A 25,907-nucleotide genomic window follows, 5' to 3' on the forward strand; every position below is an offset into this window, starting at 1 on the left:
TGTGCTTCTTCCTTCTGTTTTTGCACCCTCATCTTTCAGCGTTCCTCTCTCCCTTCTTCATGTTTAGAGCGAGTTGTCTTGTCTTTGTGTTTAGCGATGTGTCTGTTAGGTCGTTTCCCCATTTTTGACAGGCAGTCTGATTATCCTGATTACGTTCACCTGTGACCTGTTCCGCCCCTGTTTCTTGTTTCCCATTGGCTTCAATATATAAATGGCCTGTTTCCCCTGCTTGTGTGCTGCTCTCTAATTTGATTAATCCTTCTGTTTTTGGCTTTGCTTGTGTCTTGAACTTGCTCCTGTACTACTCCATTTTGCTGGTTGTTTCTGACCATCACTGTGCAGTACTGTTGGTCAGTAGTGATTAAAGTAACTTTTCTTTGATTGTGAGTCAGTGCAGAGAGCTGCAGTTAAGACGTTTCAACACTTGTGGCGAATGGGACTGAAGCTAATCTCAAAGTGTTTCTAGCACGTCAACAAGCTGCATTCAAAACTGGATCTTATCTAAAACAATCCGTCGCATTTCAGATGTTAATACAGAACCAGAGGGAAAAAAGTGGAAGAAAGTGGCTTCTTCTGTTGAGACCACACGGAGGCGATGAATAAACGTTGCCCTTCTTATCGTCACATACCCAAATACACATGAATCTGTTCAGCTGCCTGGCTAGAATAAACTGACTGTGCTTCCCACCACCGGTGCATTACGACAGTCATTATCTGAGAAACCTGTGTACATACTTTATTGATTTACCCAACTCTGACTTTGCTGGTGTGAGAAGTCTCTGACTTCAGGAGTTGAAATCTATTTGACTAAAATATCACAAAACAAAAGTCTAAGGCTGATCCCAACAAACAAAAGACAAGCTTATTTACATTAGATGGAAAAGTCACCAGCAAAGGCCAAACATTGTGATGTAAATGCATAAGCCTGGTTACACTCCCTGGGAGAGTGCTGATCTTTATCATTTCACCCTTTGTCTCATCACACACGCGCACTTCTCCGCTGTACTGTATAGCGTGCTTGAGATCAATAGCGAGCGCCATGTGCAAATACATCTCAGTGGTTGTTTGATATTGTCACCGGGGAGCTCCAGGGTCTGCTTAAAAGCATGGAGGAGAAGGAAAATAAATTCCTCTACCAGCATGACTAATATAATCCCATTCAGTCTAAAGTGTCGCGCATTCATTTTGAGAAAAAGAAAATACCTCATGCCGTTTCAAGCCCAACATTTCAAATCAAAGGATCACTTAAATCAAGGGCTACTGTTTTCTAAACAGGCAGATGTATTCTTTTCTTCAGTGTGAGAATATGCAGTAGTAGACCGTCTGCTAACATCCACGCCTTGAGAAATGATTCTTTTTTTTTACCACTGATGTAATGAAGAGGCTTTAATGTGACTGTGACCTCCCATGTTTAGCCTGCAGCTAAAGGTCAAACACGAGTATGAAGCCACAAAACCTAAAAAAGAACAAGGAGCTCAAATCAAATGAGTTCCTATTCAAAACAAACAGTGAGCACTGCAGAGGACCTAAATGCAATAATTCACCTTTAGGGAGTAACACTGAGATCTGTCTTCACTTTGACAGCTACAAATCAAAGCTTTCAATTTATTGCTCAGCCTTCTTTACGGCCCTTTACCTGTGGTCGCGGGCTTTGGTTAGCGACTGAATGAATTAGATCACTGATACCAGCAGCCCGAGATGAGACTCCTCTGCGGGGTGGCTAGCCTCACTCAATATGAGAAAGTGAGCCGCAAACTGAGAGGGCTACAGTATCGAGCTGTGGTGCCTCTGCACTAACAGGAGCTCTGGCTGACATGGTTCAGGCCAGACCACAAGGACAACACACTGGGTGGGAAGGATGTCGAGGCAGCTCCGTCCATGTTTTTACCATTAAAGACACCGATTTGATATAATTAGTTTTTGGGTTGAAATTTTCTCTACATCTGAAGAAAGACTGAGTTCTTAAGAGAAGGCTGGAGGAATCGCAAGTAAACTGTTTTTGTGTAGTACAATATCCAGCAGCAGGTCAGTGAAAGAAAAAGGAAAGACATAAAGATATACAGGACTCTTTAACCGTGCTGGTTTGTGAAGTCCTGAAGTGGGTGAATATGACCAAGAACGACACTGCTCAATTATCTGTTCACCATAATTTACTAAATGATCATCACGCTGTATTGCAGGAGTCTGAAGACGCAGCTTTAAGGCTTTTCGTGCACTGCCTTTCAGAAACAGATCCATCCATGTTTTTATGCAGCGTATGACTAAGAGTTGGGTATTGAGATATTTTGTGTTTGAGGAGGATGGATATCGACAGGCTATAGACAACAAAAAGGCAGAAAGCAAACAGTATGGACCAGAATTAAAAAAAACGGGAATCTGAACGCTCACCATCAGTGCACCTCAAAGCCGGTGATGAATTCTGCATTTACAAGAGCAGTGTGAGTTTCACATTAAATTAACAGTATGGAGTAAAATGTTCATAACCTGAGATGTTTTCATTACTTATCACAATAACTTTAGCTTGTTAAGGCTAATGCAGTGAGTGGGCTGCTTATACAACACTGTGTGTACGTCGGAGCTCATTGTATATGCAGCTGTACAGTTATTTGCTTGTTTGTTTGTTTTTTCATGATATTTGCTGTTGGCAAGTGTGAAGTTGGAGTGGTACTCTTAGTTACCTGCTAATTAAAAAACTGGAGCACTAAAGGCCAAGATATCCTGACATCCTATTATGTGGTAGCTGCCTGCAACAAACAGCACTGCCTGATGCACTCAACGGACAAACAGTCATCAACAGTTAATGCTTATCTTTCAAAAACAACAAAAAACTTTAGTCTCCAAACCCAAGCCATGAAAATCCAAATGATACCCTCAAGGAAAAAAGCTCCACAGCCAAAAAAGACTGCATCATTTCAACTGTTTTGGAATTTGGTGAAGTGACATCGTTCTCACCAGGATCAGGAAACAAACCATTATGGAGTGGCCATGAAAAGTACCTGTTTCAGCTGCTGTGTGTGTGTTGCACAGTCCAACATTATCTCAAATTCTAGCAGCATAACACATAAAGATGATGCATTCACTCAGTCATAACAGCATCAGGAACATCACCATGTCATCACACTTCAAGCCTCACTATTTAACCCCCCCAAAACAATCCACTGCTGAACAGTGTAAAGCTTTGTTCTCAGGCAGACCTGCCGAGTTGTCAAACAATGGCAAACGGTCTGCATGAATGCAGAGATATGACAATTAAGAAACTGATGTGCGGGAAGGAGCAGAGCAGGACAAAGACGAGTGATAAGTTTTCTTCCCGAAGGTTTAAAGTGACTGAAGTTCACTGACTGAGTGGTTTTTAGCCAGGCACAGCTGGCTTCACACATCTGGCTTTTTCTTTTCCCCTTTTTTTTGTGCAAATAAAACATGACGGACGTCCACGCTACGCCAGGCGCAGCAGTCGGACTAGCACAAGGTTAACTCGATGAAAAGAGCCAGCTCCCACTGGAATTTCACCTCTTTCACATTTCAACATTCTCCACATTACTGCAATGCAAAATTTACTTTTGCAGAAAAATTATTTATGATAGTACATTATTGAATATTGATCTGTCTTTTCTAACTCTGAGCTACTTTATGATTTCTTTTTGTAAACATGCAGTATCAGCAACAAAAAAAGGAACAAATTTCTGTCTCCACCTGAATGCATTTTCCAAACCAATGACTACAAAACAGACCTACATCTACGTTGGGTACATTTTGATTTCCCCCCTTTGAATGCGTTAATCAGTCAATACTGTCCCACATGCTACACTCACACTTAATGCTGGCTTTAAGCACCTACTCTCTAGATGCTCATTATCCGTCATACACGTACGATTCTTTACGGGCCTCGAGTTCTTGGGAAAGTACTTAAATCTCTCCACTGAATCCTGAAAATCTTTGTAAAATAGTGAAAGAGTCAAGAGCAATCTGAACAATAGTCCAATAATATACTCTCCCACAGCTTGGAGTGTCCCTATTCTTTCCATCTCATAAAACCTTTATGTGGCCAAGCTCTTAAAACTCAGACAAGGAGAGCCCATTTCACCAACTGGGAAAAGTTCAATTTCTCTCTAGAATCTTTCCCAGGAAAGAAAATGCTTGAAAACCCTCCTATTAAATCTTTCAGCAAATCCTTCCATAAATAATGTGAACCAAGTGTGCCAAGTCACACTTCTGTTGTAACAGAGCGCTGTCCACACATTAGAAAATCTATAGTTAGTAAGCAGCAGCTACACCGCCACCACTTTTCAACCATATTTAGAAAAACAGACAGAAAAGATACTTGAACTCTGCAAAGCTACTTCACTGTCAACCACTGCACCTTGTAAGATGCACAATATACTGTCTAAAAGCAGCAAAACACCACTCCATAAGCTCACTGAAGAAATGGTTTTTAGAATATAAAAGGAGAGCTGAGCGAGCCGCATTAAAGGTCTTGTACTCTCAGACCGATAAACCCTCTGCCAAAGGCAGTAAGATTTTAAAATCATCACCATAAGACGCAAGACAAACAGTACGCAGAAAGTGGCTGGAAAGGACTCTCACCTCTCTCGCAGGTACTATCCCAAAAGCCGGTCCCGGTACAGTCACAAATGAAGCGGTTCCAGCCCTCCTTACAGACCCCGTTGTTCTTGCAGGGGTTGCTGTCACACTGTTTCCCCGTCACCTTACTGCACGAAGACTTGATGCCGGTCATGTTCTGCGACTGAGCTATCTGCCGGATGTCCTTGCTGCGGCCATCGATGAACAGATCCCGAACACAGCCCACATAGCCGTAGTTGAGCATAGCTGTCCAGAGCTCAGTCGGGAGCACCAAGCCCATTCGGCTGTCAGGCAGACCGCCCAGATAAAGGTCCCCCTCCAGGTCCAGGATCTCATTTTCCCCGCTGGCTGTGAAAGGGGTCCGACGGCTGTTTACTGAAATGATGCCTGAAGGGGGAAAAAGGCGATTACTGACAAATAAAATATCATTTAATCGACTTGTGTTAGAAAAATGCTGGGGTATCCACTCTGACATGTTTCTTGGTGGTGTTTTTCAAAGCAGGCCTCGTATTTTACAGTCTAAGTGATCTGCCATGTTCTACTGGCTGACAAATAAAAACACTGCTTCAGCTACAGTTCTTGAACCCAAGTAACATCTATTACCTTTAGTCTATAGTTCTTTCCAGAACCTTTCAAAGAGACTGACAGTCCTTTTTTTCATTCATCAAGGTGAGGACAGAGCTGAAAATGACAGATTTCTTTTGGTAATTTTGTACCTGAGCTTTAACAAAGTAGAGATGCACTCAGCAAAATTGTGAAAGATAGAAATAGCGCAGCACACCACCCCGTGCTAAAGATGTGGGCTGAGTAAGTGGAGGTGCAAACCTATGTTTGGCAGCCAAAATTGCACTGATCACAGACTTTAACAAGCTCTTCAGGGAAACTCTATTTGTGTCACCAAATAACAGAAAAGAAGGCTGAACAAAAAAAAAATCAAAGAAAAAACCCTCAAATCTGACAAAACTACTCGTCTCCTGGGAAAAGGTTACGGAGCAGGTCACTGTCTGCACCTGTGGACACTCAACGATCGCTCATATAGTACTGCCGAAAAACACTTTAGAAACTCCTCATTTCTTTTTATTTTGCAAGGACAAAAGGTGTAACGATTTATTGAAACATGCACAAACATACGTGGAAAAACGGTGTTTAAGGCAGAAACTGTGTAAAAGCCTGAAAGTCAATATTTGGTATGACCAACTTTATTCTTCAACACAGTCTGAATGCTCTTAGCCAAGCTTTTATGTCACGTCTTTAAGTAGTCTTCAGGAACAGTTCTCCAGGCATTCAAAGCTCTTCTTTGGACATTTCAGCCTTTTGTTCTGTTCTCTGTCAGCACGATCCCACACTGCGTCAGTAATATGCAGGTCTGGGCACTGGGGAGGCCAATCCATGACTGATGGTGTTCCACTGTGTGTTTTTCTATCTACAGAAGCTATTGCCAGTCAGATGCATTCCAGATTGCACTTCAAGGTGGATCAAAATCTCATGATGTCATGGTACTGAGTCTGGGACCCAGCGTTTGTGTTTTTCTGGGTTTTGTATATTCTTCGATTTAGTGTTTTCCATGGTTTAGTCTCTTGTAGTTCTAGCTCCCTACGTTCTCTTGTATTTAGTGATTTCTTGTTCGTTTACTGTGCCTCCTCCTGTGTTCCACGTCTAGTTAAGTTTTCATGTCTGCTCTTCCACAGCTCCGGTGTCTAGTCTGCGTTTCTGTTTTTGCTTCCTGTTTCCAATTTTATTTGGATAGTTCCTTGTCTTGTGTATAGTGTGTTCAGTTAGCACTAGCTGTGTTTCCCTCCTGGTTTCCATCCCCCTGGTTTTAGTGTTATTTTGCTTAGTTTCCCCAGTTTGGTTTGAAATCCGTGTTTTTGTGTTTCTGCCAAAATAAACGGTACACTTTCAATTTAAAATAAGATTCTGTTTCCATCGTCTGCCTTTGGGTTCACATCTATCTAATCAGCTGGAGGTCAGATGCATCAGGTCCTGTGTGAGGTTTTTGCTGGATTTTCCTTTTCTTGAGGATATGACTTTCAGATACGACTCATCAGCAGCAGATACCCTTTAAGGCCAGCCACTTCTTCCTCCACTTGTTATTTTGTAATAACAGTTATTTGAAATAACCTTGCCGGTGCAAAAATACCATTATATGCCTGTCAAACTGTGTAATCTTTCTTTCAACTAAAGAAATGAGGACAAATTATGTGTTTTTGTGGCAGGCTGCTAGTAACAAAGTGCCTAAAGATTTAACACTGGTTCTTTGCTGCGTTGTCCTAGCAATGGGTCCAGAGGAAATAGATCACATTTTACAGCTGCACTTTAATGCAACAGGTGAAATAACCCCTGCAGTCACGAGACACTCTTTTTGTGCTGTGGTAGACTGTGTTATATTGTTCATGTTATTTTCCTCACACTTCAGATCTTTTCAAGTTAACATTTGGTGTTAGACGTACAAATAACAAACTCAAAGGTAAGCAAAGAGAATCTGGTTTGTCTCCCAAATTATAGACTTTTCTGTGTGTGTGTGTTTTTTTTAAACTCCATAAAAATCCCCCAGATTGCTCTGCGTGTCTATAAAACATCATGCATACATAATGTCATTACCCAAGGCCATATATTCATATTTTATGTCAAGATTTTTAATTATTTTAACACTTTTATGACCTTATTCGATGATTATGAACTTACAGGAAGAAATAAACAGGTTCATTAGCTCTTTTTCTACTACACTGCCTCTACCCGCAGCTCATTATCAGCTCTTTTTAATGCGAGGGACACAACAGATGAAAACATCACTTTCACTACAAAGCCTAAACTTGGCTTGTCTGAAAGTGGTGCACTGTGAGTTCTCACTTTATGTTATATTCACCTTGCCGTCCTTCAGAGAGAGATCCTGGATATAGCTCTTTGTGGACAGAAAATTTAATTCACTTGCAACTCCTATTAACATTTCACTCAAGCCACAAGTGTGATTATGGCTGTTCTTAACCATCCCTCAGTCTGGTATCCATATATCTGTCTCATTCCTCTTTTTTTCCCCCTGAAAATCCTACTTTTTACTCTGCTATCGCACTGGGGGCTGTGCCGGTGATTAATCAAAGCAGCGAGCTCTGACACATGGCTAAATTGGCTGCTCTAACCTGATATATAACATGGGCTGTAATGCCGTCTAACACAACCAAGTCCTCTGGAGGATCTCACCTAATGCAGAGATTGTGTTGGGTTTGGAGCTCAAGGCGAAAGAAGTTTCGAGCCCCTTTCTCTAATATAATCTTCTTCTAGTACTTTCTGTGTATTTGCCCATGTTATGAGGTCAGAGAACATCCAGATAGCGGTAGGTAAGGGGAAATGGACTCAGTAGCTATCTAGAGAGAGATACGACTTTTATCCTGGCAATAAATCAATGCTTGTATTAATATATTGAGATGGTTTCCATCATCTCGCTGTGGGGATGCAGGAAAAGCTGGAATACGTAGAATCACTGCAGCATTGCAACATTTGAGCTGGTATAATTTCACTGTAAGTATGCACAAGTTGTATTTTTTGAAGCAAAGCAATTTCATTACATCAAAGCTAGTTTCACTAGTGTTACGAAGACTGTAGTCAACTGAGAGATAAATGGTTATGCAAATGAATTCATGTTTCCCTATTTGTAGTTGCTATTTTAAGTTTTTTAGTTTTTGTTTGTAATTGACTGAAGAGTTTGTCAGTTTTTGCAAAATGTGAGTGAACAGTCAAGCGAGCAGCTCTGCAGTTTTGGCCATGCTTTTGGATTTTGGTTGCATTTATGTTTCTGCACTGCTGTCAGATTCACTTTGTCCTGTTCATTTATATACACATATAATATATCCATGCTCTGTCACCTGCCGTTCTTCGTCTACTGTGCAGTCAAGCTTTCCAGTTGTGTTTCCAAGTATTTTTCCTTGTGTTATGTTCTGTCTCAGCATGTTCACTAAAGATTTGGATTTTATCCAGATTAACGTGACAAGAGTTTGTCCACGCCTTCGTGGGCTGAGTGGGTACCAATCAAGAAAGAAGCCTGTGCTCCAAAATCAACAGTTTTCAAGCTCGACTAAGCTTGAAGCTGGGTCTGTGCCATGAAACCAATGAATTTAAATGAACTCTACCAAATGTGCTAAGAAAAAAACTAATGAATATCCAGCCAGAATTATGCCAGAAACTTGTTCATGGCAAAAGTGTCTGGTGCTAAGTGACACAAATATCAGTGTGGATGTGTGTACGTATGCTTTTGACCCTGTGTGGAGTGGAGAAAATCCAAAATAAATTGAAAGAGTTGCTTTTCAAATTCATTAAAGATGTATGGCGTGCAGTCATTTCAGCCTGGAAAAAGCACCGTTCAAAGAAATCATTAAAATCCAAAAATCCAAATTCCATCCATGCCCATGGTGAGTGGATGTAAACTTGATGTCTTTGCATTAAAGATGCAATTTTGTCTTTAATTCTTTTGGCATTTTAAAAAGCTGACTACTGCTTAAAAATAGAAAAGTCCCAATAGCAATAGAACAAAACGAGATATGCTTCACTGTGTATTACATAAGTAAATATTGCACAGTTGCAATTCTCTTTTCTTCTGTATTTATTACTCTGTTTCTGACCATGTTTTAGTTGCCCTGTCAGCTCTCTGCCTATAAATTTATACTTTGTACCGTTCAGCCAAAGGCAACACGGTTTGAACTGAAGCAGAAGTTCAATTCTTTTGACTGAAGCCATTTTTTTCTTATGTATTTGTGTGTATCAGAGAAAACAGGACACCGGTGACATGGCAGGACCACTGTGCCTTCTCAAAGCACAGAGCTGATTTAACAGGGATGTTAAACATCTGTGAAAGTTCAGCACAGATAACTTAAAAACACAAAAAACAGACATTTCAACCTTTATCCGTCTTTTTTCTTTCATCCTTACCTGAGCGACCATCTCTCTGGATATCCACATGATGCCAGGAGCCGTCATTGACCTTAGCCTGCGTTGCTTTGACCTTGATAGTCCCGGAGCCCATGTCTAGCAGCAAGTAGAGCCCTCCATCGAGCAACTCCACTGCAAAGAAGTCCACCTTGTTGTTCTTCTGGCCCTTCGCGTCCCTCCTGTCCTGAGGCTTACCGTGGGTGAAGAGGATCAGCCCGTTGGGTTCAGAGGTGCGGAAGTCGAAGGAGATGGAGCCCACGCGCTTGGTGTTCCATTTTGGCAAGGCCAGGTAGGATTCCGGGGTCTCGAAGTTGATGGGGTCGAGGGTGGGAACGTTTTCGCACTTGAAGACCACGTCACCCTGGAGCTTCATCTTGGGGTCGACAATGCGGGCGAGGCGGGAGAGCTCCAGGCGGATATCGTTGTTCTTGTACACCACCTGTGGAAGATATATGGGGGAAACGATCACCAAGAATCCTGTACGATTACTGTACTTTCTCGTCCTTTTTCAAAGCTTATTTCCAATGTTTCAGTATATGAAATGATTTGCCGGTGCAGCAACGGTAAATAACTTCTATGGAAATGCATTGCAGTTCATTTCAAAGTGCAATAGTATAGCATCATGTTGACATTATTATATACTGCAAATTAAAGGGCAGCTGGATCAATACAACTAATATATATGTAAAGCTTTGATTGTCTCAGTCATTTTTCTATTCCCGCTTCAATTCATCTATGACAAAAAGGAGATGCACGACTATTTCTTTTGGGCTTGATTGAACACCTACTCACTGACTGAACTGTGAGACGTGATGGCTAAATTATTAGCGAGTCATTCCTTGTAATATTCAAAAAGACCAGCCTTGATAAACCGAGGGTGAAACCCCACAGGAGGATCTGTGACAGTGTGAGAATATATCCAATATCATATTTATTTACCAGCAATAAATTTACACCAACCCTCTAATCCATCAAAGTAGAAAGCAGCGCCACATTATAGTCAAATACAACAAAATACCACAGATATGGGCTGCAGAATATTGTCAATTGGAATCCATTGATGCAGAAAATTAATGTTTTTTTTCCCTCTTTTTTTCTGAGGAGGAAGAGAGGCTTTTTCGGGTATATAGGGCAGTGTATGCGCAGGAAACAGCAACACTGTTAGAGCGAGCACAGCTGTCAGCCAACAGATTGTACTTCTGTGGGATTACTGATAATCCTGGAAGATTTGACAGTAAATCAACACAGGTGACCCAAGCGCTGAGGAGGACTGAGGAGGGGAGCGGGTGGGGTTGAGAGGGGTGTAATGTGTGTGTGTTTGTGTGTGTGTGTGTGTGTGTGTGTGTGTGTGTGTGTGTGTGTGTGTGTGTGTGTGTGTGTGTGTGTGTGTGTGCAGATGTCAGTGCAGTTAATGACCACATGTAATCTCCTGAACATGAACACAACAAAATACGCTCACTGTCAAGCTTTGTTAATCCACTGGTTATGTACTATTACAGGTGATTTGACTTTCAAATACACAGTAAAAGAAACCCTCTGAATTAAAAATGAACATTTATACAGAATAGCAAGAGAAGACAAAAGTACACTAACAAAGAAAACCAAAGCCAACTGGAACACAACGCAGCGATTTAATTGAGACGTTTACTGTAAAAATGAGAGTTCGTGGGGTATAGGCCTGTGGCTTTAACTTTCAGTAAGAACACAAACTGGAAAAAGGTGCCTGAGACACATTTTGGAAATACTGGTAGCCGCCAGTGCTACCCCTCAGCCTTTAGTAGATACACCTATGTTATCAATTTCAAACTCTGACTTATTGCATTCAAAATCTTGCACCGCCGGGCCGTCTAGCAGCGTGACGACAACACCCCAACAGCCTTTTACAGGTGAGGGTTAATAAAAGGTTTCTTAGATTACTTAAAACTACTCAAAAACTACTTGATAACCAGGCCCACCCAGTCTTAAATTTTCAATCTAATCAAAAGCAAAGGTTGTGTATTTGTTTAAAAATAATTATAAAAAAAAAAAAACATTAACAACACAGGCTGGTGGCTATAAATTGCAGATGCTATCTAGTCATATGCAAAGTGTTAAGGCCACTGTGTAACCCACCTGCCACTTAGACACAAACGTCAATAGCTAATAGGTACTAACTGCTTCCTAACAGCAGTTTTGATTAGCTTTTATGTCAATAAATACACTTATATAAATATGTAACTGGCAAAGAAATAATTAATATGTAATAACTGCGAGTAGTTTCAAACTGCATTTCTATTACTGCGCCCACCTTTGCGGCAGAATGCTAAAAAATTGCAATGCAAGCAAAGATACAAGTAACATGTATGAAAAATACATAAAAATAAAATCCAAATGCTTATCTGTCAAACACACAGTCCCCAGTACTTCCAATATAAAATAAATAAAAGCAAAAGCTTATAAGTAAGAAGTATTTTCTAGAAACTGTTTGGTGCTTCAGACATGACTTAAACGAATGCTTTTGTGTGCACTGGTTCACTGTCATGGCTTACTGGCACACTTAATGGAACTGGGCCATCGTTAATTAATCCCGTGCTCTTTTTTTCCCCTTTTACTGCAACATGTCAAAATCAGGTTTTTTGTCTCCCATCCTGTCAAAAACAAGAAAAAATACATTTCCTCTTTTAATTTGCTTCTGTATTTATTTCTTTTTGCATTAATGCCCCCGTTTACTTAGCCATGTTTTTATTTCTTTGCCAATTTATTTCCTCAGAGTTATTTATGTCTTTGTGCCTTTCTGCTTCACTACGCAAACGAGGGAGAGTGTAATTCGAAGTACGCCACAGGGTCAAGTCCTCACGTATTGGCGGAACAGAAGTGAGCACGGAGAATGCATGGCATTTTATTTATTCTGGATGTTGGCAGCTTTGGTCCTCCGTACTACACAGAAGAAGGTTTAGGCAATAAATCAAACAGTAAAAAGCAATAAAGTGTTTGCATATGCTAAATATGCTAATATGACCCATGGCTTGGGGGGTCGTTTCTGCCCCCCACTCAGTTCTGAGAGATCTGAGAGATTTTTTTGTTTGTGTTTTTTTGCTCTCTGGTAATTATCAATCAGCAGCAGCAACATTTGTTGCTCTGCTGTACTTACCCAAGTAAATGCAACGCACGTTCTGAGATGATGATAAGCGCCAGATGAAAAATGGGGGATGATTTTGAATTTCTTTTTTTTTTCTTTAATACTGAAATGCTGCAGCTGCCCTGTAGCTCCAACATATTTGAGCTTTAACCATCATTACTGATCTCTCTGAAACACTGACGTTTTTACCATGTTTTCGTCTGAAGCCCGATACCTTGGATTCCAATTCCGGCATGCTTAAGACCACTCTTGGGCAAGAGAACAAACTGAATATTACATGAAAAGAGAAAGAAGAAGAAAGAGATGCTTTAATGCTACTCATTTGCAATGAAGAACTTTTTTCTTTAATAGTACAGGGATAGTGACTGTGCAGTTCTTAGATGTAAATTGCTCAAACTTGCCAAAGTTCCAAGGCACTATGTCTATATCTTTGAGAAATAACAAGTAGACATGGAAAGAGGAATTAAGCCCTGAGATTCCTTCAGGTTTCTATCCGAGGAACAACGGTTTGTCTTGTGCTCTGAAAACCTCAGTTTGTTTAACTCATGACTAACTTGCCCTCCGGCTTCATTTTCTTGACAGTGTGAAGTCTTTACAAACTCTCCGAGGCGCAGCGGTGTTGTTCGAGGGTGCGATAATCTTCCAATCAACCATCCCTGATCTGTTTTGGAATTATGATTTCGTCCGTCCTGCTGCAGGCTGATCGATAATGTAATCGAAATTTTGTTATAACAGAAGAATGGACTACTGCGGCTATACGCGCTTCATCTTTCCCTTTGTTATTGCTGTGCTTTGTTACGCTATCTTTTAGCCAACAGCCTTATGGGGCTCATTCATAATGCACGCACAGGGGGACTGTAACAGCTCCATAAAGTCCAGATCCTCCACGGATTGAGTATTGATTGGGACACAGTAAAGCTACAAGAAGAAGGGTACAGAGCAAGGGTAGGTTGGTGGAAGTGTAGGCTTTGTGCACACAAACAGGCATGTGTATGCGTGCATACGCGCGCGCGCACACAAACACACACACACACACACGCGCTCTCCTCCCTAATCTACTTCAGATGAGTGCTCATGTCCTTTCGGCCCCAAACACAGCTGCTGTCAGCTGCTGATTTACCCTAGTGTTAATGAAGGAGCAGGATAATTCCAGTGAAGTGCAGTGAAGACACACAACAACATTCACACACTTACAAAGGCAGCCTCGCAGGGGGACATGGCAATTTGTTCAAGTGTGCACACACAGACCCACACAACCAGTACATTCTTTTGGATGTGAACAGATCCAAACGCACAAGCCGCCATGTACACAGACATGCACACAATCTGTTTGTCGAGATAGTCAAAGTGCAAAGCGGAAAGCAAACAGATGTTTTGTCACACGTGCATTTAACATAGGCAGCGTGCAAATGTAGCATTGTGATTCTCAAAGTAACAAAGCATGACATTTCTGAGACACGTCTTTCAAGAAATAATGAATTGGTAACTCCGTGGGAGAGATATTTTATGATTTGGGCGAACCCTTAATGTGGCAAAACTGAGGCACAGCACTTCAGTTTGTTGACATGGTGCATTATTCATTGCAGCATCCACAGGGAGGCGTTCCTGTTTGGGCTGTCACATGATCTTGGTCATGGAGTCATTACTGACCCTCCTGTTTAAAATACTGTCCTCTGGCTGCGTGCAGGGATGACATGACAACCATACAAATGATGGTAACACATATCACATGTTATCATAAATAACTGTGCAGTTGTCCTTTTTTTTGCAGTGCATACCGTTCTGCACCAAGCACTCGTATTTTATTGTAATTTTAGTTCAACTAATTCACCAAATTTGACTGACAGTAATACTGCAATTATTCCTCATTTTAAAATGTTGGTATTTCATTATTGTTATCGTTTTTTGACCAAGATAACTGTGAAGTGAAGATATGACATTGTGAAAGCCCTGTCTCTATGGCTACCCCCCCTCAGCACTATTGACGGTTACACCTGTGGGGATTGTTAGTCTCTCACTTCCTTCTGTTGCAGCATCAAGTCAAATAAACAGTCAAACGTGGCACCATAGCAAAAGCAGTACAAGTTGAGTGGTTTAACTGCATATACTGTACATCACACAGGAGTGTTTTTAAGCCTTAAACATGACGGGACATCACTTTTAACAGAAGTCTATTTGCTTTAATGTTATGAGGACATCTACAAGAATTTTATGAAGAACCGAATGCTGACGACCTACACTTAGTGCTGTGCTCGAACACATCCTGTGTACACACTGTGCTCATCAGAGGTGCTTTAGAGATGCTTACTGTTAAATCAGTCGTATCCCTCCTGTTTCAGGGCAACACCCAAACCACCCACCTGTGCCATGCAATCCTTCCTGTACTGCAGCATGCTATCACTATTACAGTCTAAGCACATTTCACTACTCGTGTGCAGCATAGAGGACTCTCACTGACTCTGACCACAGATTTTAACCAATGTGTTTTTTAGTTTTTTAAAGCTTACTGACCTAAATCCACTCGGCTGTGTCATCTGTCAAATACTGAACCTGAAACATTTTATCTACGATCACACTTTTGCTCTTCAGCTGATTAAAGCGTTGCAGCACTGTACACTTTGGGCTTGCGTCACACAGGCTAATCTCCGGGTGCTGGAGATTCTGGTATTTTTGTTAACATTTTTTCTATATCAATTGCGTCACAGTTAACATGCACATTTTTGTTATCCCTGTCAGTCAATGATCTTTAACAAGTGTTAACATCAATATTTTTCAATACTTCTCCATCATTACTCATCAAAGAATATCAGGGTATACTGAAAAAAAGTAAATTGGGTGGTTGTTACATTTACAAAAGTCTAACTTGTAGTTTGAACAAAATAGTTTCACGTTTCTATGGTGAACATAATTAAATCATGTAGGATCTGCATGAAATTCAACAACTTAATTTGTTCTTGTTGAGGTGACATGATGCAATCTAGTGAGACTAGTTAGTTGCCTGGACTCACAAAATTCACAACATCACACAAGATTTCCAACCACAGGAAAATCACCAGGGTTATAAGAGGCAAACAACTATACACACGCCATCTGTATGCTACTGCTATTTATTGTGGTTTAACCTGTCGAGGACAAAAAGGAAAAGCCCTGCAGTCATAGCTTTGCTACTTTTGTTAAGCCTGGATCGACATCTCGGTGGCATGGTGGTGGTTACCTCACAACAAGAAGGTCTGGCTGTTTGCAGTGGCTTCTCTCTGGGTACTCTGGTTTCCTCCCACAGTTAAAAGTCATGCAAGTATTAGATTTAGGTTAATTGGTAAATCTAAATTACCCATAAGTCTGAATGTGAGTGCAGATGGTTGTTAGTCTCTATGTGACAGAGACCACCACCATTTATAGGTCATTAGAAATGGTGGTGGGTTGCACCTTACAAAGTCTGCACAGGATCATCATGTGTGAAATACTTCAGCAAATTCTGAAGCATGGAGTCGTGAACTCGATTTCTGTATTGTATTCATACATAACAAGTACAGAATTTCACCCGTGTTACCCAATGGCTCCAAATAACTCAAAAAAACGACATCTGTTTTTAGCTGCACTCCTTCAAAAGAGTTACAAAACAGATCTAATTTTATCGACTCTAAAAACATCATTCCTCTCAAATGCTCGCCGTTATCATAGCCACAACTGTGCTCTCCCCGAGCAAGTGGTTGTAGAATTTAAAAATATCTTTCAGCAATTTTATTTTTATCACATTATATAAGATTTACAGGTAGCCTGTGTTTTCGGCCCCATAAGGTGTTTTGTACAAAAGGTGTCACCTGGAGCCAAATCCTCTAAACAGAAACTGTTTACCAGTGGCACAGCTTAGCCCTGTGGGGGAGGGTGATGGGAAAGGTGAAGGTATTCCATTAAAGTCTTCTGTTTGCACCCATCCATCATTGTGTTCCCCTCGAAGGAGATATTAAAAAAAAAGTCAAATTATTAAAAGGACAGGGTGACATTTGCATTTGTAATAAAGGGAAAGAAGCACTGCCTGAACATGCAGCAGTGAATAACACAAAACTGATGACGACATCGTTTCTCTCAAATGTCAAATAGTGGTCTCTTGCCCCTTCTCTTTTTCTCACTTACTCATCATACTCTCCATGTCCATCCATCCTGATTTTCTCTCCTCTCCACCTGCACTTCACTTCTGTTCTCCTACACTCTGTCACCCACCTCCTCTCTTTTTTTTAACACTCCCACTTTCTAGCCTGACATACTCGCTTCCCTGATTGTTACTCAACATCCTCTTTCTCTGCTTCCACCTCTTGGATCCTGCTCCTCCTCTCCTGACAGGGTTGACACTGTATTCCCCAGCCGCCCCCATAGTCTGCCACTACGCAGTGCCGCCCTGTGCTTGAAGGGGCCTGGAGTGAGAGTTCAAAGGGGCTGCAGAAGGCACAGACTGCACGGCACTACCAAACATCAGGCTGACCAGAGTGTGCCCGCTGGCCAGTCGGTCACGTGATACACCGCAGCCCACATGGCGGAACACGAGTGTGGGTGGGACATGTGTGCTTGCATCGTGTATGGATGAGATCCTATGTAGCCTACGGGCGCAGATGAGTGCAGCGAAGACTGAACAGGACAGGGGTTGTGATGGCAGCACGCAGGCATCTCTTTTGTTATCAGACAAGAAAAGGAAGCATTTGCTCGCTGTGGCGACACATGTCTCCACCAGCGTATTCATCAGCTTAAAAAGGTGTTCTTTGAAAAAAATTTCTAAAAAGTCTCAGAATGAACAGAGACCAACATTCCTGCTTCACCAGCATTTCAAAGTGCTCGAGCCAGACATTACACACGCAGACAGAAACACTGACGCATCTTGATCTGAGCAGCGGGCCAAACTCAACTGAATCATTCGCTCATTATGTGGGGATATTGAATCCACAGGAAGAGGCGGAGGGGGCAGGAAGGAATAAATACGGACAACAAGAGAGAGGCTGAGAGACAAAGGGATGATACACAGGGAGCACACGCAGGGGAAATGCACACATGCGTACAATGTGGGACTAATGGAACAATCAAAGAAATACCTTTAATAAATAAGAGTATGAAAGGGAGATCAGGGTGCCACTTGTGAGCAATTTGCACGGTGCTGAGTAGCAGCTGGCATCGTGCCCACTTAATGGAGCTATGTATGATGAACACTTGAGCATCACACGACACTACCACTAACCAAACACACCGTGAATCACTTCGTGATTCTGTGCACCTAACACTCAAGTGCCAGCTAATGCTGAGTCACGCTTGTTGAGATAATAATGGAAACAAACATTTTATACAACCGTCTCCGCGTCGTGGCTCAGGAAACACGCAAGCTATTTATCGGCTCAAATTTGCTTCTTTAAAAGCTCGGTGGCGTTTTTCAGAGACAGTGTTTGGGGTGTTTCCAATTAGAAACTAGCCGATGACCGCTGATGAAGATTTAACAGCTAAAAAGATATTTCCTCGACAAGTGGTGGAAGGACAGAGAATAATAGATTTGCATTGTCCGTGTTAAGATTTTAAATGGATCCTTGTCTCTTTATGTACCAAGAAGGACCTCCTAGCAAACGTGTAGGTTTTATTTATTTTATTTTCTAAAAAGGGCAAAAATATTTCCGAAATCCAATCTTGCTATGGAGTACAATATTTTATTATATTATATTGTTCTTACTGTTATTGTACTATTGTAAGGTGATCTTGAGGGTCTCAAAAGTGCCTATAAAAAAGTTATTATTATTATTATTATTATTATTATTATTATTATTATTATTATGTAGAGGCCAAACCCCCCAAACAGAGTGATCCAGCTTCAAGTAGTAAGTATTGCTCGTTGTCATTAATCACTTTATTTAAAATGGGCGGGGGAACTCTTTCACGCTTTAGCACTATTATACTACACAGTTCATTCATATACTTTTCTATTTTTTTTAATGTATAAATAATTTTAAGCAGGGTGGACAATTTTGGGAAATAAATAAATGATTGACTGAGGTTTGAGATACGACAAGTTATCATAACACACATGGTTAATGAGCGCCGGTTTAGCTCAAGCAAGATGAGCAGGCGCCCTGACAGTGGGCGGCGCGGGTTCAACTCCTACCCGTGGCCCTTCAGTTTTAGGGGGCAGGGATAGCTCAGTAGGTGGAGTGTCTGCCCCATGAGCGAACGGCTACCCTGAAGTACCCTTGAGCAAGGTACCGCTTTTACACTACTCCCCGGTAGCCGCCCACTGAGTGAATGGGTTAAATGCAGAGGACTAAGTATTTTCCTACAGGATTAATAAAGTATACATTATTAATAAAGTATTGTGGGCTTGTCATTTTTGCCTACATCTGAAGAAGGGTAAGCACGCTTAGGTAGCACGGCTCCAGCACTTGCTGTATTACTTGTTTGAAAACCTTTGCTGACTTGGTGTGACCTCAGTGGCAAAGATGTAGAGACCAGTCATCGCGTTCCTGACAGCTACTTGCTGCTAGTAATGTGCATTCCCCAACCGTTTGGCAAGTGGTTGCAGGAGGTCACATAGAGGGTGCTGCACCAAAAACCTCCTGGTGATTGCTTTGGTCACTGGCAGATCGCCATCTTACAATACTGTAAGACTTTGATCAGTGGTTGTTGATCAATGGTCATGACAATTTGCATAATCATGATGAAGGAACTGACCTCCCAGCCTATTGTTCCTTCAGTGGGCGGGTTTCAGTCATTATGCAGATGTACTGTTTATAAGGTTGGGGAAACCTGCAGTCACCTGGATGAGTGACGAAACGTTTCTCCCACTGAAAACGTCCAGATGAACAGAATCAACTTTTGGACGATGGCAGATTAGTTTGCAGCAGTAAGTCACAACGTTTTACTCTGAAGGTGAACGTTCTCTGTTTCTGAAGCAATCATAAGGTTTTTGTCACTGAACACTGAATAGCTCTTTTCATGCTTTGTACAGTGCTGTCACCTTATTTCACTTACAAACTGCCAGCAGCCACTCAGAATGCACACGTGTACCTACTGAATACCTCTGTGTACTGGCTCTCAAGGTAATGCACCAATGGTAATGAAATATACCCAGAAATCTACAATCAGATTAAGCAAAAACACAAAACCAAACTCAGCTGCAATCCTGGAGCACAGCTGATCTTGGTGACAGCCACATCAGCTCCCACATCCATTCTGCAAATCTCACGAATCTTATAAAGAGCAACATTTAAGCTGCTTTAGCAATTTGCGCAACTGCAAGCCACTTTGCAGCTCACATCCACACCAGCTCCTCTTTAATGCTCCTCCTGACTTAATCAGTGTCATAGCTCTTGCCAAATACTCGTCTTCTTCTTTCGATTATAGCCGTCCTGACTGAAATCCAAACAATTATGCCAAACTTGCAGAGCACAGGAGACACGTTTGTGTTCACAAATCAATATTCAATTAATGAGTCAAACACTGAACTGCAAGCTTTGGAAAAAACACAGTGGGTCCAGGTACATTCCCTGATATCCATCACACAGGTCAGATATTACTGTTATCCACTTTGTGTTGCTTTGATACAAAAAATTCGAACTGTATTTAGACTACCGGTAACGCTGTAGAGAGACTTGCTTTGCAGCAAACTGGCCAAACTGCTCATTTATATTTCATGCTTTGTAAAGTACTGTCAAGAACTAAACATCAACAGATTTTCACAGGCTGCAAAAAAGACAATATACATACTGATGCTCATTTTTCATGGAAACACGACGCAGCTAGGAAGAGAATTTTTATAACAGGATGTGTGCTTTGGTTATTTGGATCACTCCTTCTTGCTTCATGCCAGGTAGCCCATTAATGCATTAATTAATCTATAAAAATAAAGTAGAATAAGTCCTCTTCTCTCTACTGTGTATCGTTTTGGCACATTGGTGCTAAAACAAACACTGGCAATCAATCAAAAGCTTGAAAACTATTTAATCACACAGCATGTTCCATAAACATGTATCTGTGTGTGTGAGAGTCACACACAAAGGGTCATGGCACTTTGAGGGCTGATGAGGGATGCATTAGCCAGGGCGGTAATGACTAAAGGAACAGCAATCTGAGCCACTCAGTCGAAACATACAACAGTCCAGACAAGGTGACCTTCCCCTTAACCGTCACCCAAACCTGCGCGTGTGTGTGTCAAGTTGGACAGTGGCCCAGTGAGTTTGCCAGCACATCATACACTTTACTAGCCCTTGTCAAAATTGAGAAGATTGTAATGGAAGAGAAAAACAGCCTGGATGAGAGGATAGAGTGAGTCCTGTGAGAAATGAGGTTGTATAATATTTCCATAAACTGGATAAAACTGATGGAGATAGCCACGGGGAGGTCCCCTTTGGTTAGTGAGACCTCACTTTCTAGTCTAAAGCTGTATATTTTGGTTCTCGCCATCTTGGTGCTTTGAAATAGGATATGACAAGGGACTGATGTATCTGATTGGGTAACTGAGGGCACACTGCACTCTCACATAATAACTTGTCAATCATAGAACTAAAGCATGCTCTGCTTTATAATCCTTTTGGACACTAATGAGAACATCATTTACAAAATGGACATGATGATGTGTTCAATAACGCTTAAAATTCATAATTGAGATCATAAACTCACCGAAAAAATTCATTAGGTTCACAGGTCAAATGAGCTGTAGGCCAAATGACTCATAGTCTTCTATACGACTGTATTTTTTTGGGCAACCGAAGGAGTCGCTCCCTGCTGGCCTTTATAAACTCCAATTTAAGTCACTATTCCATTGGCATCTCTTTTTGGACCAAGAAACAACAACCTGACACTTGGATATATCAGAACCATGAAAAATAACCAGATTTCCTAAAACAGTTTTATGTGTCATTGTTTATCCAAGTAGAGTTAGCTGGTTGTTGTGTTTGTGTCCGCTGTGTGTGGCTTCCAAACACACGTTGCCAGCAGGGATGTTACAGAGTGCCCCCTGGTGGAAAAACTGGGAAATGTCAACATTCTTAACACGTTTGAAGGGTGTTTCTCCTGTCCTCTTTATTGTTTTAATTTTCATGCATCTGCCATTAGAAACAGTAATACCAATAGATACAATAATAAAATACCAGCTAATAGTTACCTCTTATTGAAATACTGCATGTTATGGCAAACCACAGATACACAGATAACAATCCAAAATACTAACACACCAGGAAATGGCTAATATTGGCCTAGAAATCAGCCCTATCGACATTTTGGACATGTTAGATTCAGCACAGTCGTTATGGCAGATGTTTTTCCTAATGCAACCCTCGCGTTCATCTAGGGAAGGGACCGACACTGGGAATGTGTCTCTTTTATGTCTAAGATGAAGAGTGTGTTAACCACTACACCGTGGAGCCACAATTAGCGCTTTATGTACAGTGGGGGAAATAATTATTTGACTCCCTGCTAGAATTTGTAAGTTTTCTCACTTTCACACATTCACAAATAAGTGAACATTCACTAATTTTTATGGCAGCTTTATTTTAATGGAGAGAAACATCTATTGAGTATTTGATCCCCTATATCACAGCCAGAATTCGGCCTCCATATTGGCGCCCTCTGTCTCTCTCCATTAAAATGAAACTAGCATAAAAATGAGAGACTGTTCATTTATTTGTAAGTGAGCAAACTTGTAAATTCAGCAGGGGATTAAATAATTATATCCCCCACTGAACGACTGCCTGCATCTTTTCAGAGCCACTGTTGTTATTCACGTTTTCAGCACTGGTGCTATAACTATGGCAACAGTTTTCAGGTAGGATTCCCATCATGAGGAGTTGGTTTTCTGTCATTTCAACAGTTTAAAGCAGCAGCTTTAATGTTATCATATGAAAACAGAAAAAGATATTTTAAGTGTAGAAAAGTACAGCCTTCAAACAGAATAGTGTAACCGCCCAGTAAGAGCTCAGAAATACCTTTAAAAAAGCAATAAAATATAATTTATAATAAGAAGTATCATTATATAAAGACAAACTGAATCACAAGTAAAACGCGAAGGTTATTCCTGACGGTGCTGCTGAAGTGCAGGAATCAATGCAGACTTTTTTACAGCCATGAAGAGCCACCAGCCCGCACTTTATTATTATTATTACTGGCTGCAGGATAAGTAATGGTGAGCAGAATAAAAATAATGGGGTACTTTATATGTCTTCTGGTTCTAACAAACTCAAAGAGCCAGCAAATACATTCTAAATGTCCCAAAACAACAATGCGTTTTCGTATTTCATCATAAGCAAATATTTCTTTCAGATTGCCGCCTATTGAGAGGCGTTTTAGCAGCGCACTCAAGCTGATGCTGCAAATTACATGTGACAGAAGCAATTTTGGAATATTTTCTCACATACAAACTGCAGTAAGTGTTATGAATTAGATTAAGGGGGCGAATATTGAAAGTCTGATACTCCCTCTGCCAACTCAGCAGCTTTAATTGATAATGTAATTTTCTTTTTTCTTCTTCTCTCTCCTTTCAGGGCCAGTATAATGATTATTATTTTGTACACTTTGAAAACAACTGCACAGATTGAGAGAGCGTGACCGTGAAGTACCAGCATGGTACGCTAATTGATAATGCACCTATTTTCCCATTCGAGCCCCTCCTACCTCTTTCAGACAGCCCATGAAATTGTTGCTAACTGGAGATCCAGGCAGGTCTGCAGTGCTGGGGCTCCCACCCACGTAGAAAAAATCATCGGATCCCAGCATGGTGTAGTCTTCCTGGGTGTAGCCAGTGGTGGTGAGGATCCCGTCGACGGAGATTGTGACCTGTTGAGGGGCAACACATAGCCAAAGCCAAGCTATTACACTCTGGGATTCTATGCTGCGGATACAACACACCTCCTTCCTTGGTCTGCATTCAAAACGAGCTATAAGACTCCTGACGATAGGTTGGTTTTTCATTGAACCTTTGGATAAGACAGCGTTTTTTGATTTTGTTAATGGAATTTTTGCCATAGGATTCACAGGACAGGTAAAGAAAATATGGCAGAGGCATATTTTCTTTATCTTTGATGGGAGTAAGAGAATGGATTCTAGGTTTGGTTCTGAAACTTCAGGTTGGGGGAGGGTTAGTACAATGTTCAAACCAAGGACAAATTGATTCCACTTGTCTTAGGTTTCGGGATTTATCTGTAACTGCAGACACAGACATTTACAGTACACTATGTGACTGCACTTAAACACACAGACGTGCACACGCACGTCCTCACTTGTTCCACACGTTCTCTCTCACACCAACCATCTTCACATTCTCGCCTCTCTTGCAGACGACTACATGTATATACCCACGCACATGCAAAACAAAGGGAAGGCTTTTCACACCACGTCCATGTGCAAACCAAGGTCATCACTGTTAGAAGGCAAATTAAACACACTTAACTGGACATGTAAGGGGGGTAAGTGGATCGATGGTGCCATACAAAGCTGGAGCAAGCCACACAGGTTGCTGCGCTCATGCACAATCAAGACCAGAGCCCATATTCATATACACTCTCAGAATAGCTCATGCTGATCTTTGATCAGGTTTAGCTCAGGTGTCATGCTTTGCAGTGCCCGTGTCACTACACCAGACCAATAATCCTAGATCAGTTTGCTTATTCTTGGATATGTTACGCATATGGGCCCGGGGGCAAGGGTGATCGGAGTTAGTCAAAACACACAGAACGTCACGTTCACCAGCATGCTACGAAAACACACACGGGGAGGGCAAAGTGAATGAGAAGGTGATAGGTGGAAGGTGAGCGGATGAATTAGAGTGTTAGTGGTTATTCTGGGTGACATGTTTGTTATATGACTTTGGGTGGTGACAGGTCAATGAGGTGTGGGCATGCCATGCGTCACTGTGTGTTGGAAACAACTGTCAGAGCTCCCGCAATGAAGGTTAGGGGTTGCCATTTTTTGATAGTTTCTCTTTTAGGGCCCGTTGTCGAGGTCACCATCTTTGGGATTGTGGCAAGCTTCTGTCAGTTCTGGACGACAGTCCTCACAAAAAATGGGGACTTTTTGTGTGAAAAAAATAAAAATAAAAAGTAAGTTGCCCTGACAAAGGCAAAGAAGTCAATTATTTTTATTTGTCGTAAATCTGCAGTAATGTGGAAGAAACAAAGAGAAAAAAGTAAAAGCCAAAGTGAAAAAAAACAGGATGGGGATTGTGGGGTAAAGAAGGAGGTTGTTGGCAGGTCAGGGAGGAAATTGAGAAGAAGCGAAGAAAGAATTGCCTGGTAATACAAACCCATCTCCTCATTTTTTGATAAGAGTGTCTAGGATGGAACTCAAAGAGAACGAATAAAAGAAGAGAGGGGGGGGGACACACGGCAAACCCAAAAAAAAGACAATAAGAATGATATCTACCAGACAATGTAGTTTGTTTACCATAGCGTGTCCAATGCCTGATTGCTTTCCAGAAAAAGGGGAAGAAAGGAAATCAAAAGAATAGTGAACAAAAAAGGTTGTTAATAAGGATGGACAGAAAAGAAAAACCAAAACCAACGATGAGGAATTAGGATGTTAGTTAGTACATTAGTTGGTTAGATATTGGTTAGTAGTAAAAATGACTTATATCATGGATGAGTTAGTGTTACAGTGAATAAACACTGTGCGATTTGCCAGAGATCCGAGGCATCGTGCCATCCTTTCCAAATATTCGACACCAGAGTCCTACATGAAAACATCAACGAGGACCACAGAGAGGACTTTCACATCAAATTTGTGTAGGACGGCTTAAATCCCACAAATCTTGCAGTGTTTCTTTCACCTGTAGTCTAACAAATTGTGCCTTTCAAAGAAGAAGAAAGAAAATGATAGAAAGACAGATCTGTTGAGAGAAAGAAAGAGAGAAAGCAGGCCAGCAGCCCTTGACTCTTAGCTTCTAACCTCTAAACTACGGGCTATCCTGTTGGGATTCTCAGCAACAACTATTTACTAACCTGTGGGACAAAAGCTTACTGTCAGGGAGGGTCAGAAAATCAACACTTACTTGTTCCGCTGCTCTGAGAGCAACACTAAAGGCTGTGTCACCTTGCCGACAAACTAAAGGTCGGCCGACACAATGAGCAAACGCACACGTGTCGCTACTACTACCTCCACTCTTTATATAGCTGCCTGTAGACAGATCTAATGTATGCACTTAACAGTAAGAAAAGCTAATTATAAATTACTACAATATGATAGGAAACAATACATGTCGCATTACTAATTCTGTTTATGCCATACAGATGTATCTCTGCCTTTAAAAAGCCCGACGATCATCTGTGCTATAAAT

The 25,907-nt window shown here is 41.3% G+C and overlaps 1 protein-coding gene across 5 annotated transcripts in view; it reads right to left on the reverse strand.

Annotated features, from left to right (window-relative positions):
- Window positions 1-25,907, reverse strand: part of nrxn3b (neurexin 3b) — a 331,545-nt gene that overhangs the window by 230,642 nt on the left and 74,996 nt on the right. For 4 of the 5 annotated variants that reach the window (XM_040017563.1, XM_040017566.1, XM_040017565.1 and 1 more), the window contains 4 exons: window positions 24,998-25,042; window positions 23,252-23,413; window positions 9,502-9,940; window positions 4,585-4,968 (listed from right to left, as the gene is read on the reverse strand). In XM_040017563.1, coding sequence (XP_039873497.1) covers window positions 4,585-4,968; window positions 9,502-9,940; window positions 23,252-23,413; window positions 24,998-25,042 — 1,030 coding nt within the window. The remainder of the gene's footprint in view (window positions 1-4,584; window positions 4,969-9,501; window positions 9,941-23,251; window positions 23,414-24,997; window positions 25,043-25,907) is intronic. The other variant, XM_040017562.1, reaches the window with a different exon arrangement.

Source organism: Simochromis diagramma, unplaced genomic scaffold (genome assembly GCF_900408965.1).
Source record: "Simochromis diagramma unplaced genomic scaffold, fSimDia1.1 OVJJ01000802.1, whole genome shotgun sequence".
Classification (NCBI taxonomy): domain Eukaryota; kingdom Metazoa; phylum Chordata; class Actinopteri; order Cichliformes; family Cichlidae; genus Simochromis; species Simochromis diagramma.